This window comes from Penicillium digitatum, chromosome 2 (genome assembly GCF_016767815.1).
Source record: "Penicillium digitatum chromosome 2, complete sequence".
NCBI lineage: Eukaryota > Fungi > Ascomycota > Eurotiomycetes > Eurotiales > Aspergillaceae > Penicillium > Penicillium digitatum.
The window spans coordinates 292,448-309,309 of record NC_089385.1 but is presented as its reverse complement, the minus strand read 5'-3'; the positions used below and the strand labels follow the sequence as shown (position 1 = coordinate 309,309).

General features: G+C 47.7%; 5 protein-coding genes across 5 annotated transcripts; 2 read left to right on the top strand and 3 right to left on the bottom strand.

Moving 5' to 3' along the window:
- Window positions 1-934: 934 nt before the first annotated feature.
- Pdw03_6191 (UV-endonuclease UVE-1) lies at window positions 935-5,116 on the bottom strand (the record flags this gene model as incomplete). Its single annotated transcript, XM_014680267.2, has 8 exons — window positions 935-1,461; window positions 1,828-1,927; window positions 2,004-2,267; window positions 2,326-2,439; window positions 2,594-2,670; window positions 2,853-3,051; window positions 3,297-4,832; window positions 4,898-5,116. 8 exons carry the CDS (start codon window positions 5,114-5,116, stop codon window positions 935-937), a joined length of 3,036 nt encoding a protein of 1,011 aa, XP_014535753.2.
- A 3,189-nt stretch (window positions 5,117-8,305) lies between these two features.
- Pdw03_6190 (Extracellular protein, putative) lies at window positions 8,306-9,511 on the top strand (the record flags this gene model as incomplete). Its single annotated transcript, XM_014680268.1, has 1 exon — window positions 8,306-9,511. The coding sequence occupies one exon, from the start codon at window positions 8,306-8,308 to the stop codon at window positions 9,509-9,511; it is 1,206 nt and encodes a 401-aa protein (XP_014535754.1).
- Window positions 9,512-12,857: 3,346 nt separating this feature from the next.
- Pdw03_6189 (UV-damage endonuclease) lies at window positions 12,858-13,704 on the bottom strand (the record flags this gene model as incomplete). Its single annotated transcript, XM_014680269.1, has 2 exons — window positions 12,858-13,194; window positions 13,259-13,704. 2 exons carry the CDS (start codon window positions 13,702-13,704, stop codon window positions 12,858-12,860), a joined length of 783 nt encoding a protein of 260 aa, XP_014535755.1.
- Window positions 13,705-14,820: 1,116 nt separating this feature from the next.
- On the bottom strand, window positions 14,821-15,583 carry Pdw03_6188 (Bromodomain transcription factor; the record flags this gene model as incomplete). Its single annotated transcript, XM_066101283.1, has 6 exons — window positions 14,821-14,848; window positions 14,958-15,000; window positions 15,059-15,090; window positions 15,291-15,324; window positions 15,377-15,500; window positions 15,551-15,583. 6 exons carry the CDS (start codon window positions 15,581-15,583, stop codon window positions 14,821-14,823), a joined length of 294 nt encoding a protein of 97 aa, XP_065956366.1.
- Window positions 15,584-15,939: 356 nt separating this feature from the next.
- Window positions 15,940-16,512, top strand: Pdw03_6187 (Protein trafficking Pga2; the record flags this gene model as incomplete). The annotated part of the gene is made up of 1 exon (XM_014680271.1): window positions 15,940-16,512. One exon carries the CDS (start codon window positions 15,940-15,942, stop codon window positions 16,510-16,512), a length of 573 nt encoding a protein of 190 aa, XP_014535757.1.
- Window positions 16,513-16,862: the final 350 nt, after the last annotated feature.

Below are 16,862 nucleotides of genomic sequence, written 5' to 3'. Positions count from 1 at the left end.
GTCAACCTCTCGTACCGGAGATGATTGAATTGCTCCAGAACAAAGCTGATTCGTTGGATCATGACGAATTCGATATACAATCACTCCCAGATAGTGCCGTCACCATTAAGTCGAATCATACAGCCGCGACATTAGAACCAGATCTTCAGTACATTATTCACATCGCCTTCCCTTACAAGCAATTCGGATTGGAGCTTGTAATAATCGCGAGGGCCTTTACTGCTGCGATTGTCGACAACCTTCCGCGAGGAAAGACTGTCAAATTTGAGTTTTTTTTCGGCAGATCAATCCCTACCTGCCATCCTAGCGTCTCACCGGGATCTCATCAACTCTCGCCCAAGGATAGCCATAGGAGCGCTTCATAAAGGCAGCCGGAGTTTCCCGCAGGAGCGATGTGAGCCTGAGGTTGAAATTCCATCGGACAGGGAACCATACCGTACTTTCTTTGTCATTCTCGACCGTTCGGATTTCCTCACTGGGCCTGGTGTGCTTTTTTCCTAACTGACGGAAACGAAATCACAGATGCGGCGATGCAGAGCAATGTTTTTAAGCCTAAAGACGAACGTGGTGACTACGTGGTATACCAGGTTTGGCAAAGCGCAGGGATGCCTGAAGCAGCAGGAAGGCTGGCAATGATACCTACAAATCTAACTAGCTGGGTTGAACATATGTTGTAACAGCTTGGCAATTATTGAGAAACCGTAGTGGGGTTTAAAGCTATCTCACGTTGTTAACAACCATAGAAATGATTAAATCACTTTTTTGAAATCTCGCTTGGCTAATACAACAGATACGCCGCGTTTTGTAATGCCAGCCCCACTCACTTCAATCATACTCCCAAGGCTCCTAGGTCATTATTTCCCCACATACCGTACCTACAGTGCCCGGAACGGGAGTAGACCCAAAGTTGGCTGCTTGAGGGAAGTGCATTTGGCTAGTGCTCGCCAGTCCATTCCTGTCCATATACGTGCTTTCGTGGTACGCTGGCGATCGGGACTTGCATTGTTCCACCCCATTTGTAGAGGCTTGGTGCATTGAGCAGCCCATAAACGTTCGCTCCCGCGTCGATACCATAGCTGAAGGGGCATGAGCTGTCTGAATCTGTGGATAGAGATGCCTCTGCGTGGAAAATGACATAGCCGTCCAGAACAAGGTCCACGCTACAATCAGGAACATCCCATCGGTCATCAAATACGATGCCAAATGTGACTTTGGGCTTGAGATGAAGTGCTAGCTCTCCCACAGCACTAACAGAGGCCGAGACTGAAGGGGTTCCAAGTGTTTGGGTTCCATCATAGTTCGGAGACTCTAGCGCGGCCATTGGATATTGGTTCGTTTGGGGGTAGGTTTGCTGAATGTCCCAGGAGCCAATGTTGATCTCTGCTTTGAGATGTGCAGACAGCGTAATGGCTGCATTGGCCGACGCGTAAACTGCCATGTTCGGTCCGATCGTGACCACACCTATTTGCGTTCAATGGTCAGCTCCATCAATTTAAAGGATGACTGGGACAAACTGGGATTTGATCAACGTAATTGGAACCCTGAAGGTTGCTCTTGGGAAGTTAAGGCGCTGTGGGTATAGAATAACATTAGGCTCATCATCTGACTCTGCTTTTCCCGTTCCCCAAGTGTCGTCGACCTTCAAATTAAAAGTCGGATCTGCCACATTAGAAGGGGGAGGATTGGGAAACAGGTACTCGAGAGGAACAGGCAAGAAGGGGCTCCGTCCGCTTGAAGGCGTACAGCAGAAAGCACGTTGTCTCTCGGTCCTGCGACAAGTGAGAACAGATCCCTCGGGGTCGATCAATCGGACTTACATAGTCTTACAGCTTTCTCCACCACCGAAGTAACTCGTTGTCAACTCTACCTCAATTCCGGTCTTGCAGTGATTGTCATCACAGCTATAAACTCCCTTTCCAGTTTTTCCCTGCGAGATCTTCAGTTATTAATTTGGCTCATTATTCTTTTTGTCAATGTTGACTGAGGCAAGCGTGGAAACTTACAGCCCAGTAGCAGTCTTTCCAATTTGTTGCCTCCTCCGTACCGCAGCAGTATTTCTTATCATTGTCAACGTCCAATTGATCGAGTGCATCCTCAAGAGGCTGGCCAAACAGACCGGCAATCTCTGTCAAAGGGGTAAGGTCTTCTAAAAAGGTGCCCGCAAAGGTCATCAGAGTCTGGTCAGAGCGGTATTCCTTTTGCCAGCCACAGTTTATCCCAACTTTATCCACCACTTCAGGAATCGGACAGCAGTAGAATTGACGAACCTATATGCTCCTTTAGGTTGCAGGGTAATTGCATAAGTCTTGGACTTTGGCCTCTCACCATCAGTGCAGTGACCATTTCCACCGTTTCTACTAGAAGCCAGGGCAACCTCGCCGCCATGACACTGCCCATTGCAGAGACCGGGCCCACCTCGCTAAGTTCATTTACTTGAATCTGGAGCGGATGATACTGGACAGCATAGCTTCTGTTTCTTTTTTCCTCCTGATGGGCATTTGAGAGTGGTAATCTCGGTGGTGCCTGCGGAACAGCTGCCACCACATTCTGTGGTTTCACAGGCACCTGGGTTTTGATTCTCCCAGTAGCTCACATCATCGCCCAGGTCGTTCTCAATCTTCACATACTCTGGGTATAAGACGCCTCGTAGGGCATCGAGATTCCGATCATCTTGGTCCAGACACGATAGTCACCATCACTATCTCTTGGACGTCAGAAGCTACGACAGCCACAGCGACAGGCACCGGCAGCGTCATCTCCACCATATCAGCGAGCATATCGACAGCCAGCAAGACAATGCGTTCGTCAAAAACAGGCATAAGCACAAGCACCGTTGTCATTCCGTCTCCTACCCAAGCGAACAGCATTTCCCGCAATTGCATCAAATATGCCGAGGCACTTAGCGGGGACTGCTGCAGCAAGTTTGCCACGGCGAACAATATCACGACTGCGGAGCTGTACGAGTGGAACACGGTGCTGGGGACGACTGCTGCGGACTGCGGTACTGAACTCCAGGCCAATGTTTCCTACTGCGTGGGCGTCAACGGAGAACTGTCGAATGGTTGAAAAGGCCTGGCTTCATAGTTACTAGAACAAATATAGGTGTACAGCAAGGTATGGTATGGTCAATTGATGTGCCTAACTCGAACTTAAATGATCCGAAGAGAAATTTCCAACAGAAATCTTTATGTACAACAATTCTTTAACTAAAATGATAAAAAAGCCACTTCTTTTCCGACCCATGCGTATAAAGCTAACTAAACATAATATACAAGAACAACAAGTACAAATTATACACTGTCTTCGGTGTAGTTCACTTTCTTCGCACGTGAACTTCGTTGAGAAAGTGACATCGAAGCCGAAGCACTGTCTAGTTCCACTGGAATCTCTTCAGTGTTTTCAGTCTCTTCAGACTCTGTGGTGGACTCGGGTGATGAAGCCTTGCGCTTGCGAGATCTAGACGATGGAGGCGTGCGTTTCGTGGCTCTGGGGGGTTTTTTTACTGGCGTTTCTATCTTGATGGGCTTATCTAGGGGAGCAGCGTCTGCGACAGACTCAATCTTACCCTTTTTGAAGATACCTTTCTTGGGACTTAGCGCAGCTTTAGGCTTCATGATTTTCTTTGCCGGCCGGAGCCATTCTTCCATGCACTCGGGCCAGTAGACTCTGCCGTCCGCTCCACCCATTCCGACTTCTTCGTCTGGAATGGTGCGAGGCGGCGGTATTGAGCCTTCTAGGTCCACGAAGCCCCCGTTTTTCTTGGACCTTTTGGGTGGTTTAAATGGCTGGTTTTCGTCAGGGCGCATAAAGGGTATCATTTCGTTCACAAGATTGTAGCCGGGGAGTTTGAAGTTTCTCATCAACTCGAATACGGCTTGTTCTTTGTCCTTGGCCTCAATCATCAAATCCATGGTCGGCGGACAAGGGGGCAATGTAGTTACGCGAGCACTGTGTTTGCGCCGTTGGCGTCGGGTGATGGCGGGTGAGGTTTGTTCGGAATAATGCATCTTCTGGGTGATATTCTTCCGAGACCATGTTGCTGAAATACGCCCGTACAGAGGTATAATATCCTCGGTGCCTTCTCGGACCTCGTTGGCGTCAAAAATGATATTATGATGGTGATAATCGAGAACAAGGGGTATATTGAGCTCCTCGCAGATCGGCAGTAGATCGTGAACGGACCAGCTAACGTCATCATTCTCCAGAACCAGTCGGCTTTTGATGTCTTGCGACAAAATAGCGTAGTTCTCTCGGAATCGATCCAGCGTGGCAGCCTTATCACCAAACACTCCACCCATATGAAGGATCATGACCGCATCACGATCTTGCTGTGGGGGGAGTTTGAGTAGCTGGAGCATCTCCGAATGATACTCGAGATCGCGAACAGAATTCTCGATAACTTCCTTCCTCGGCGATCCAAATTGAGTAAATTGGCCAGGGTGAACTGTCACCCGGTGTCCAAGTTCTGCAACCACACGCCCGACATCTGCCAGCACCTCGGAGGCGAACGGGGCCAGCTTATAGCCATATTCCTTGTGACTTGCAAAGGGGAACATCTCACTGCTAAGTCGCATGAACTTGATGCCATATTTGTCGTTCCAACGAATGATTTTGACCAAATCGCGTACATTCGCCAAGGCCAGCCCCTCGACGAAGGCTTGTCCGCGTGCAACATCAGCCGGTTGGTCGCGATCTGGACGATTCTTGATCGGGTGTGTGGGCTGGTCGGGATCTTGGAGAGGGTGTCGATTTTCGAGTATAGAGGCGATTCGACATGTTCGAGAACAAAATACAGAGGGTGTTGAATAGCGAAGGTACGTATTTAGACAAGCCTGTTCCAGTCAGAGTCCAATGTCATCGACAGGGGCGATATCGTGCCTAGCACGGTGTAGCTCACATATCCCAATCGGCCTTTCCAAGGAAGAGGAAGGTAGCTACTATTCACCGGTGGGGGCCGGCTGAGCGCCTCTTTTAGCTCTTCCGCATCAATGGGAATCTCTTCATCTGATTCCGGGTCCAATGCAAACTCTGCCTGACCAGCAGGCAAGGGTAGAACTCCATTAAGAATATCCGCCGGCTTCACCTCAGGCCCAGGTGCCTCAGTTGCCCTGACCATATCTTGTGGATCTAGATATTTTGGTTTTCGACCAAGATTCTGAGAATATGCACGTGATGATGTAGACCACAATGTGCTCGAAGATTGCGCGACACTTTCAGACGAGAGATATGAGAAGGGCAGAGCGCAGTGAGCCGCATGGCGAGTATTGTGGATTGGGGCGAGCGATCTGGTTCTCGCCACGGGAATGGACTCAGGGATTATCAATGACGTATGTCGACCCTGTTGACTAGCTTCCAAGGGATGGACACGAATAGACAGACCCTGCAGCAGCCGAGGAAAAGACCGACACATTCAGCGAACTTTGGGAGGTAGGCTAATGAGTGTTGGGGGGGTTTTTGAGAGTTTGTGAGGGCGGGATGTTCCATAACGCGCTAATCAACGCGACTCACCGCACGTTCACCGCGACAGTCGACCGATTAACCTCTTTACTCAAATTTTGATATATCCATATTTGCAATCTGTTCAGGGCTTGCTGGTTATTGATTCTTGATCTACAATATACCAGATAACACATTGATACCTCATGGGCCCATATGCAAGCCTATTATGTGCCAAAGTCATCACCCGAAGAAAGCGGCCCTTCAATACCATTTAGCCTCAATAACACAGAACGTTTCCCTGGTGATCGAACGGAGATGTGGCCGGGTGCCTGCACAAATGACACATTTTCTACATTAAAAGGGGGAAATGGCTAAAAGTAGGAGACCGGAGACTAGAGAGACCAAGGGTGAAACAGTCTTCAAGGCAAAACGGGTGTGATCATTTCACTATCAAGACCCAAAGATGAGAATGAATCCAAGTTCTGTCAAGTCACGAGGTCATCAGCTAACTTCCGTGTGCAAGCTTGATGATGATCCATATTTCTGATTGCCACAATGACTCCCGAGGCAATTGAACAGAAGCTGGTCCCCGCAGAGCCCATCGATTGGTGAAATGTCTGTACATCTTTCTGGGGCTTACACAGATCTCCAAAACTGTGGGATGTCTTGGTCACTAAAGCAGCTGCCCGTGGCTAAGTGCCAAATTCGAGACAAAATGCCTCCGCATGCTACTCCGAGACGCAGAAACCGGGCCGTATCAAGGCCAAATATAGCGTATTCCATCCCTTCCTTTCGCAACACCCGTGCTATTATGGGCCTGATCGTGGGCGTGGGACACAACACGATCGTTCCTCAATAGATTTCCGAATTAAATCCAAAATTTCAAGTTGAAAAATATTCCGGTGCACAGGAAACACTCCTCTCGCCGATTTGGACCCTCACCACTGCGGCAGCTTCTTTCGATGAGCTTGGCATCTGAACTGAGACTTTCAGTTGGATAGAAATTCTGAAAAGCCTGGTTTCCAACCAATGGAATATGGGATCGGCGGTAGATACACTGGCGAGCTCGTCCGCATCGTTTGTTATGATTGGTTGCATGGAGTTTGGGGAATACAGCGCTCTTAAATTACCGCTGAAGTTGGTTAAGGAATACTGTCTGTCAACGGATTCTCTCGCCCTTCTGGTTGCATCTTCTCTGTCCGATGAGCTCCTGGCAAGTGAGTTATCCAAGACACTCCAACCATCTACTGGGAGTGATTAGACCTGGTTGCCTAAATACACCCGTGACATTCGAGCCATTGCCTCGGCTGTACAGGACCGAGCGGCTTCTTTGGTGGCATTTGCAGTAATTAGTCTTCTAGCCTGTACCGCTGAAGTCCAGTTGTGCAACAAAGCGCCCAAGAGCACCAATGGAGGAAATGCATACACGGAAACTGGAGTTACTGAACCAATGGACTCCAAGTCGGCCTCATTGTCAACTCCAGGTTGGAATAGCGGGCTCGAGGAGTTCGCTGTGGCTTTCTCGGATAAGGTGATCCAGCATGATCCTCATTGTAAAGAAACTTAACAGAGATTTAATGATCGACTGCCATTTTGAGCTGGTCCTCAAGTAGGAGGAAAAAATGTCTTCCTGCGGGAGGCCAATGATGGTGGGATCATTGGAACTGGTGTCCTCACAGGAACGGCTTCAGGGGAAATTGGGGAATTCAATATTGATTCTGATTAGAGTCCATCATTTTCCTCCATAAATCTATACTGCGGCAAATGATCAAAACCCGCAATGGAAGTCGTTCTATGGAGCGTGTGGCATTCGTTGTGGCGGATTTGAAGGTCGTCGTGATGAAGGAAGTAGTCGAGGCTGCATAGTGTTGTACTTGGCGGATGTTCTGATTGTGAGTGTACATGTATCTATACATATATATATTTCTTTCTAATTTTGAAGTATAATTACAATCAATTGGCAGGACTTGACCGAATTTTTGTTTATGGATTTAGCCCGGTTACTTGGAACACTCCATGCATTCGGAACATGTTTGACTATCAGAGCAATGCGTAGAGTGTACCTAGCACTGTTCAGATCTTGCAGCAATAAGCTTTTGCCTATGTCATGGACGTAACCAAAAGAAACTTGATAGATAAAAAGTGGATGTAAACAAACCCCTTTGCTTCGGAAATCTTGATGGATGTCCTGGGTTGGCATGTAGGGGGGGACAGGGGTTTCGATCACCCCTTAGGGCTTGCCCGGCCTTGGGGCCCTCTAACTCCATTCCAGTTGCCCCTCGAGACTTTGCCACTAATTAGCGGGGGTTTCCTTGCTAGTGATCTGAGTGTCGAAATAAACCAAGGTCGGGATTAGATTGGTGAGACTTTTATGATGCATTCATTCATCGAGATTGCAGATAGAGCCCATGCTAGATATGGAAGTCACATACTTTTTTTTAACCTCAACGTCTTGTACGAAGACGAGCACAAACGATGGCGTAGGGCAATGGTTTTAAACATTCTTTACGTTGCGAGGGCCCATCGCTAAACCATTGTCGCGTGGGAAAAGGCCGCAAATTGATGATATCTGCCATTCCTCTGTGGATTTATGTGGAATGTTTTTAAACACCGACCATGTATTTATACTAATTGCTGTCGACAATCCGTAGATTATTCTCTATTCCTAAGCCTCTGTTCTCTTACGATTGAGCTTTGTTCTCTACGTCCCTGACATCATATCACGAGGAACATCGATTCACAAATATTCTCAAAAGTCATTGTAAGTATAGGGCTAGTGACTGCTCCGCCCTTTCCTTTGGCATTCATTGGATGCTGCCGTTATCAACAGCAGACTAACCCGTGTCAGAGAAATACCTAATACACAATGAAGAGCACATTTATCCTCTCTGGCCTTCTGGCGACTACTGTCTCGGCTCACATGCAATTGAGCAAGCCTTACCCTATCCGCAGTCCCCTCAACAAGGACGCCAAGGGAGAGAAAGACTATTCTTACACCAACCCTCTCTCCACCTCTGGTAGCGACTACCCATGCAAAGGCTACGCCAATGATGACTTTGAGGCCGTAGATACGTGGCAGCCCGGCTCTTCCCAAGAGATGACGTTGGAAGGGAGTGCCGTCCATGACGGCGGCTCATGTCAACTCTCGCTCACTTATGACAAAGGGAAAACTTTCAAAGTCATTGAGTCAATCGAGGGCGACTGCCCTATTGCTAAGAAATACCAATTTGACGTCCCATCGGACGCACCAAGTGGTGATGCTCTTTTTGCCTGGACGTGGTTTAACAAGATTGGCAACCGCGAAATGTACATGAACTGTGCTATGATCACGATTGGGGGCTCTGAAAACCGCAACGCTACTGTAGACTCCGAGTACCACGAGTCTAAAAAGGCTCCAATCCAGAAGCTTGACCACAAACACACAGTCAAGGGACCCAACAACAAGGCAAACGACCAGACGTCTAACAGCAAAGCCAATACCCACAGTCCAAACGCCAAAAGCAGCTTCGATAGTCTCCCAGATATCTTCGTTGCCAACGTCAACCAAGCTGGAAATTGTGTGACCATTGAGGGGCAGGCCGTTCATTTCCCTAATCCCGGTCCCAAGCTCGTCGGCGAGGCTGATGGCCCTGGCTACAAGTGCTCCGATCACGCTCCTTTCCTCGATAGCAGCTCCAACTCCGAATCACAGCCCTCCACCACAAGCGTCTCCAAGTTGGAGAAAAAGCCCGCTCCTACCAGCACCTCTTCTACCACAAGCATCTCCAAGTTTGAGAAAAAGCCCGCTACTACCAGCACCACCACCACCACCACCACCAACGCTGTGTCCAAGATCGCCCAGTCCTTCGGCACTCCCTCCGCTACCGCTAACTCTCGTAATCTCTCCACCGAAGCCTCATCCGGCAATCAGTTCTCAAACAATGTCGTTCAATGGTCTTGCCACTCTGGTGACATCATCTGCTCTCCAGATGGATTTTCCTTTGCCTTGTGCTCTAACAACAAACCTGTCTTCATGGGCTCTGTCGCTGCTGGTACTATTTGCCGCTGGGGCGCCATCACTGCTCGCCAGTAAACTTCGTTTTTCTGCTGTTCATTTCTCTTGGCTTTTGCTGTTGTTTTTTTCTTTTCGTAACATCCAGTGGATATTGCAGATTTTGTAACCCAAACACAACACTGAATGCGTCGAGTGAGCTTTGCTCACCACATTCAATCATTGGGCTTTGCCAGTTACGTTACCTTCAGCCCGGCTTTTGGGCACTCTGTATTGTTCTTTAATTTTCTTTTTATGACCTGTCAAGCGATGAGCTGGTGAATGTCTATTTCTGGTGGCGTTATTTGTTAAATTCCTTGATGATTTCGTGTGTTGATTTGAAGTTTAGACTTGGTTCACGCTATGCGCTTCCTATGTTGTAGAATCCACAATACCTAAATGTGGCTTTTCCTTGACCGTATCTTGGTCATTCAAACCTCCCAATTTCCAATAAATCATCTGAGTGGCAGGGTTGTGTAGCGATTTGACTCTAGATCCTGGACAAATTCTTAGCCGGACGTCCTTTATCTCATCGTATCCTTACTCAAGACAACTAGTATAGAACTTATAATTGAACATCTTCGATCAATCAGGGATTTTTAGGTAAAACATGACCCTTCCGAGTTACTCCGCTTTAGGTATTTGGGACTCAATTTGGAAGCAAATCAATGACACGAGATGATCAACATTCTCCCTCCTTGGACTACTTGGAGGGTTAAGAAAATTTCATCTTCCTCATACTATATCTAAAAATTGTGCCCCCTTACCCATTCTACCCAGCCAACTGCCACTCCCGTAGTAACCAGATGAAATCGTGCACGAGCCTATTTAATCCCTACCTAGGCAGTTCCGGTCCTTGTGTGGATCGTCATGTGCCACCTCGACAACTTCGCAGCCGCTGACTTGCTCCTATCTGAGTTGACATTTACAGTTGTGTTCTCCTACACAAGCGGTGATCTGTCGGAAAATAGTTCATGTGTGATTTTCAAGGGTTGGTTGGTTTCAGTTGGTCAGATCGCTCAAAAAAGTTGCAAACGATATACATACATATCAACTTAAAATCTAATTGGCTACGTACAATCATACTTACCATCCAAGAAATTTCGAAATGAATTGGAAATTGTAGGCTGCATCATACATTACATCTTCCGGTTGTTGTTAAAACTGATGGGAGACTGTACAAAGCTTCCGAACTATGCGCCAAGGGCTCTCCAGGCAGATTTATCTCAGAATCTGCTGCCTTCGGAATGATGGACGAAAAATCTATGGCGAGCACAGATATGCTCTTCTGTGTCGACCAGCGGTGCCAGAAGATCAAACGCCTAGATATCAGCAATATGGTCGCCTATATGTTCTTCGTGCGGGATTTCTTCCTACTTCAACTAGAAAGAAGCCCCACAGAGTCCTAAATCGCATTCACTCAAAACTTTAAGATTAGATTTGTGATGCAGATGCTGTTCTTGTCTGGCTCAGACCAGACGAGCCTGCGCTTCCGTCAAACTCTTGGCTACCTCCACAGAGAGTGCCTGACTCAGGCCTACTTGAACTTTTGAGATCTCGTGTGGTAGAGATGCTCATAGCAGTCACTCTACATTCGTGGATAAAGCATATGACCAGATTCGCTCTCTTCAACTTCCTACAAGCATGTGACAAACGATCTTCTTGGGCACTGCTCCAGGACCGGGCCTTTGATAAATCCCCGTGGTTTCACTAAAAACTCACCGTCATCTGACAAAATACGTGCCCAAACATGCTTTGGGATGAAACAAAACGTGAGGAATGGTCGCTCGAGCGCTTCCTACTCTGTTGTATCTCGCTTCTGGTACAAAGGTTCAGAGAAGATGTTTTCCTGATCTTGTGGCATGCACATGCTGCCAGTTCTTACCTCGAGTCATTATCTCCCGAGGGCGAGGAATAGCTCTGTGTTCTCGTCCTGGCCAGGCATACATATCTGCCTGGTCTCCTCTGGCTTCTCTTGTAAAATTCCAGGAACAGCCAGGGGACCTTGTGCCCAAGGGATCCGCTCCGATGCCTAGAGATATCTTCTTCCTCTCCCTCATTCTCCTGGCCCTTGTCAGGCCGAGTAGTACCCCGGTAACCGAATCATTCAACTGCTACAACAGCACTGACGAACGAGATTCCCAGCGCCTAGTTTACAAACGACCACTGGCCTACACCGTCCGTGTTCCTGCGAAACAAACGGGATATGCTGCGAGATTCCAAGCAAGCGAAAGGAGGAATGTTGGCTGAACAATCCGTGAGATCTCCTTGAATTAGGGTTCTCGAGGTGTCTGCCTATCTCATCTGGAGTTGCGGGAAAAGCCAGAAGACCTTGTACCCATGGGGTCTGCTCCGAGCTCTGGGGACTTCATCTCTTTCACGATGCGGATGAAGAGTTATTTCCACGGGGGAAAACCCGTGGCTCTGGATTTTCAAAGTGCTTGTCCAATTTATCCTTATGGAGCTCTGAGGATAAACTCGCAGGATCCCAATGTCTGGAAATGCTACATTTTCTTATCTTAGTTCTGCCCCAAGCCCTGAATACCTCGTCTCCTTCGCGGTGTAGAGAAAGACGGCCGCCAATCAATTTCCTCCTGGATCCTAGCATTGTCATCGGTGATTCTTAATAGTTTTTGAAGTATATCTACCAGTTTTGGTTATGAATTTCATGCAATTTGATTAAAGCCCTTCATATGAACTTCCATCCGTGTACACCGTTTAGAATTCATTTGGGCACATCTCACACTACTGCCATCCTTTGGCTGATCTTCTCTTTATTATCTTCCCAAGCAAATTAGCAACCAAATGAGAAGATTATCGACTATCCAGATAGCCATCTCATGTGGTCATGGATGTTGTTAACCGAACGAGCTGATCAGCATCGCAGGGAGACATAGCGTCGATAGTAGCTTACTTGGGCGCGGCACTAACATGATCTTCTCCTCATATAAGTTAAATCAATTTCAAGAAATATCCCCATCATTCCTCAGGTCAATCTGAAGGGAAATCAGCCATCGGTCTCACAAGATCGAATCCGGTATGTTGCCAAATTTTGACGCATGCGGAAAGCAAGGCTGAATGCCATTCTCATGTTACATCTAGGAACACGAACCTCAAATCGGGACCTTTAATAGGTTACTTGGTGTGGAAAGACATATGTAGAAGAGAAAATTGATTAATATTAAAATCGTGACCAGCTGGTCTCGAGAGACCCAAATATGCTTGCCAGATATCCTCCACATTTTACAGTCCAATCTAAATACAACTAAAGCAGTGGTATCGTGGCTCTCAAATAACACAAGGGGCTCATAGAAACGTCGACCAGCGTACGGGCACTGGTCCATTCAGATCAGTATACTCGGAACAGATAGTATTTTGCACCAGCAACCTAGATGTTGCCAGTGTACGCCGAGCTACGATAACCATAGCTACCCGCAGCCGGAATAGCAACCGGAGCATTGGCTGCGTTCTGGTTTTTGCCCCACGAGCTGAACCAGCCCTTCTCCGTGTTGGGCTCGGCACCCATCTCCAGTTCTTGAGGAGTTGGGTGGCCGGGTAAAGTATCGGCACCGCCAGTAGCCTCAGGAATGTTCTTGTTACGACGCCAGAAGGCTTTGCGACTGCCATGGGTGTAGCCGTTGGTAGGGGAGGGACCGAACCGCTTCTCACGCTTGTGGTGGCGGGCAAGAAGGATTTGGAAAAGGATGGAGGTCAAGTAGAAAAAGCTAGGCAAGATAAATAAGCATGGTCCAAAGAACAGTGATTATCATTAATTTAGGATCAACTCACATTCCGATCACCGCCACTGCAAAGACGACCTTTTCCAGTTTGCAGGCCATGCCAAATTTCAGATTCTTGGAAGCAGTGTCATAGTTGGCGTTGCCCGTGCCCATTGGTGTGTCCACTATTCCAGTACATTTGCCAACACTATCGCGAGTCAAGATGGCGATGGCAACCATCGCGCCCACAAAGCATATGTCCAGGGCAACACCCAAGAATGCAAAGAAGGCTACACCGCCCAGGCAACAGGATAATATGATGCCGAGCAGACTGTAGGCGGTTGCTGCTCCTGCCAAGCCTTCAACAGCCTTGATCCATGTCACGATGGTTTGGTCATTCCTGGTCAAGACAGCCAAGAAGTACGAAAAGATGCCGAGAATGACGGCGGCATCAAGGAACTGCAGAACACGCAGTCCGAGGTTGAAAAACCGCAGGATAACCCCGCCGGCTCCCATGTTGTACAAAGTGGACGAAGGCAATTTTTGGGTGTATGTCAGTAGCGACTGTATTATCCAGGGGAGAGAAGATGTGAAATTAACCCAACAGGATATGAGTTTTAAGGATCAAGATTAAGATCAGATGCACGTCAATCCTGGGGCAGCTCTACGGCCATCTGCGCCACACTCTAAAATGACCCCAGATGACCCCACTCGATGATATCAGCTGAGTTCCACCTTGCCGTCTCCGGTTATAGAAGTCGCCACCGTCTAATTTCACAACTTTCTTGACCCTTACACTTTATACGATCTACAGATCATTTCAAATAGTTCTGTATATCCCAGCCTGCAATAGACAGCCCTTAAGTGGCCTTGAATCTCCACTGATATGAGGTATTATCGGGGTTTTCAGTTGAAGATGAAATTGGAAAGAACTACAAGAAAAACTAGCGCTCAAGCAACACTTTTAACCAATTTAAGTATCCTTCCATACATGAGACAACTTTGATACCAGTAGTGGTATCGTTTCGTTTAAAACCGCCACTTCCCAGCACCTTCGCTTTCCCCTATGAATTCTACAACAGGTGGCTGTGTTGTACCACCGTATACTATTGTAGATATAGTGGCTGGAGTCCATTGTACAAACCCGCCACATTGGAAATGACGTCTGCACCCATCCGGAAATTTCGCTGGGTCTTCCGCGCCACGCCCACTTGCCGAATACAAACATTGCAAACGTACGAGGTATAACGGGAAACCTTGGTGAAATTAGATCTGCCGCAGAGGAAATAGAATATCATCTTGGTGAGATGAAGTTTGTGGAGTTAAGAAACACAAGGTGTGGTCCAGCAGGGATGAGAACAAATATCTGCCAAAATACTAGGCTGTAATGCAGCATGACTCTGTGCTAGCCCGTGTCACCTAAATATTTTCAACATGGTGCTACTGCCCACATAAAGTACTTGGTACAATTTTCGTCGCGATTAGATTCGTGATTCGGATCTGGACAAAGAGCCTAGTTTCGCCTGGGTAAGGGGCGCCTTAGTGGGGAATGCATATTGCATCAATATGAGTTGAAGAGTGCCACCGCTGCCGTAGCGCGGACGCTTGGGTATAGCTGATACCCCTGTTGCTTCACAGGCCATACAAATCGAGCAAGCTTCTTGGAGAGATGTCAGTTTTACGATCAAGAATGCAAGATGCTGATCTTGTAAACGTCTAAGAATGGTGTCTAATAATGGATGCAATTAAGATCTCATGTTTCAACTCACAGTTTAATTCGGTTGGGAATCACGGGTTGAAAGCGACATAATCCTTGACAATGGCCTGTAAGACTGCATGATGTCTTTTTAATCGAAGCCGGCTGACATACCACTCTTCAGGAGTCTTCCTGGCGTTGCTTTTCTTGTTCAACGAAAGCCCGGAGAATTGAATCCAGTCCTTCATTGCGCCGAGCGAGTAGCATCACATCAGACATATTGACGGTGGATCTCCCTGCGTGTCTGGATCAGAAAATAATGTTAGTACACTTCTGGTTAGAAGTACTATCCCATGAGAATAGTAGCAACAATTACTACTCTGTCGCAGCAATGACGCTTACTTACTTTGCAAAGGATTCTAGATCCTGGCTGACTGTCTCTGCGAATAGTCAGTTGTAAAGACAAAAAGTCAACTACTGGGCGAAACAAACCTATCTGAGCCCAAACCATCTCTGTCAAGGCACCGATAAACTGCGGAGTGGCATTGACTCCCAGCTTGATAGTCTCCTCATCCACAATTTTGCCGATGGACAACCACAACGCGGACTTCAAGCGCTACAAGATAGAGTTAGCCAAGTAGATGACAAGGTCCCACTGACACTGACCTCCTCCAAACTAGCCTCTTCAGTTTGCTCCATGGTGAGAAAATGCAAGATAACAAGCCGAGCGCGTCTTCATGTAAAACTGGCGACATCTAATTGGCCAATGACGCGTCCGCGGATTAATGGCTAATCCGGCATCTAGGCCACGCTAGCCCCAAACAGGTATCCCTCGTTACGGTAGCCGCGGAATATCAAAGAAGCGCAAAGCAATCGCAGACCCCGTCAATTAATCCCTCAATTCTTAAAACTCTTACGAAAACTCTCTACTTTACTCTAATCTACCTCTGACTGTCCTCTTCTACAACTTCCCACCCCATTCTGCGGGTAACCACCGAGTTCCCATCTCCCTCTAAACCCTCAATCCAAAATCCAAAAAAACCACATCATCCACCATGTCCACACCACAGGCAGATCTGAGCGAAAAGGCCGCGGCCGCTGCTCTTGATTTTTTTGGCCAAATCTACGCTTTCTTCGAGTTGATTGTGACCCGTTTCTTCAAAAACGGATACGCCTCCATCGCGCAGATGAGCGGCAAGCGCTGGACAAAAGTCATCGGCAGCGTGATCTTCTACCTACTCATCCGCCCGTACATTGAGAAGACGTTTAAGTGGATGCACGACCGTGACCGTCGCAAGGAGAAGGAGAAGCGCGAGAAGGAGAGGGCGCAGTTCGGGAAAGTCAAGGTGTCGCCAAACTCGCTGCGTGCCGGTGGTGATGGCGGAAAGGGCAAGGTCCTTGGTGAGGTTGACAATACGGATGATGAGCTGGAGGATGAAGAGGATCTTATGGCGGCTGCTAGTGGTGTTCCTGAGTGGAATGATATGGCCCGCAAGCGTCAGAAGAATTACATCAAGCGTGTGAAGAAGGATCAGCGCGCTGAGGATTTGAGTCGGGATCAGATTATGGAGTTGTTGGATTGGAGTGAGGAGGAAGAGGTTGATGTGAAGGTCAAGAAGGATCTTTGAGATTTGAGTCTTCGGTCTCGGGTTGTCCTTGAGTCTGTGCACATTTGCATGGTCGATGGGGTTTCTAGGTTCTTTTGTACTTTTAATCAGTAGATTCTAATTTAATAGGACCTTCACGGCCCCTCTAACTTTGGTTTGAAGTTCTGAACTGCTCGTAGCTCTTGGCACAATTGACGCATGCTTTGAAGTCATAAATCTCTATTTGCACCTTAAACATGCTTCCAATCCAATCATCCCCGAGCCAGAAATCTTTTCCTGGGCCCTCCTAGAAACCAGCCATCGCCGTATTTTACCTGTATTCATGGACTGTTCGCAACCAGTCGCCCATGCCCTAAGAGACGGGTACCTCA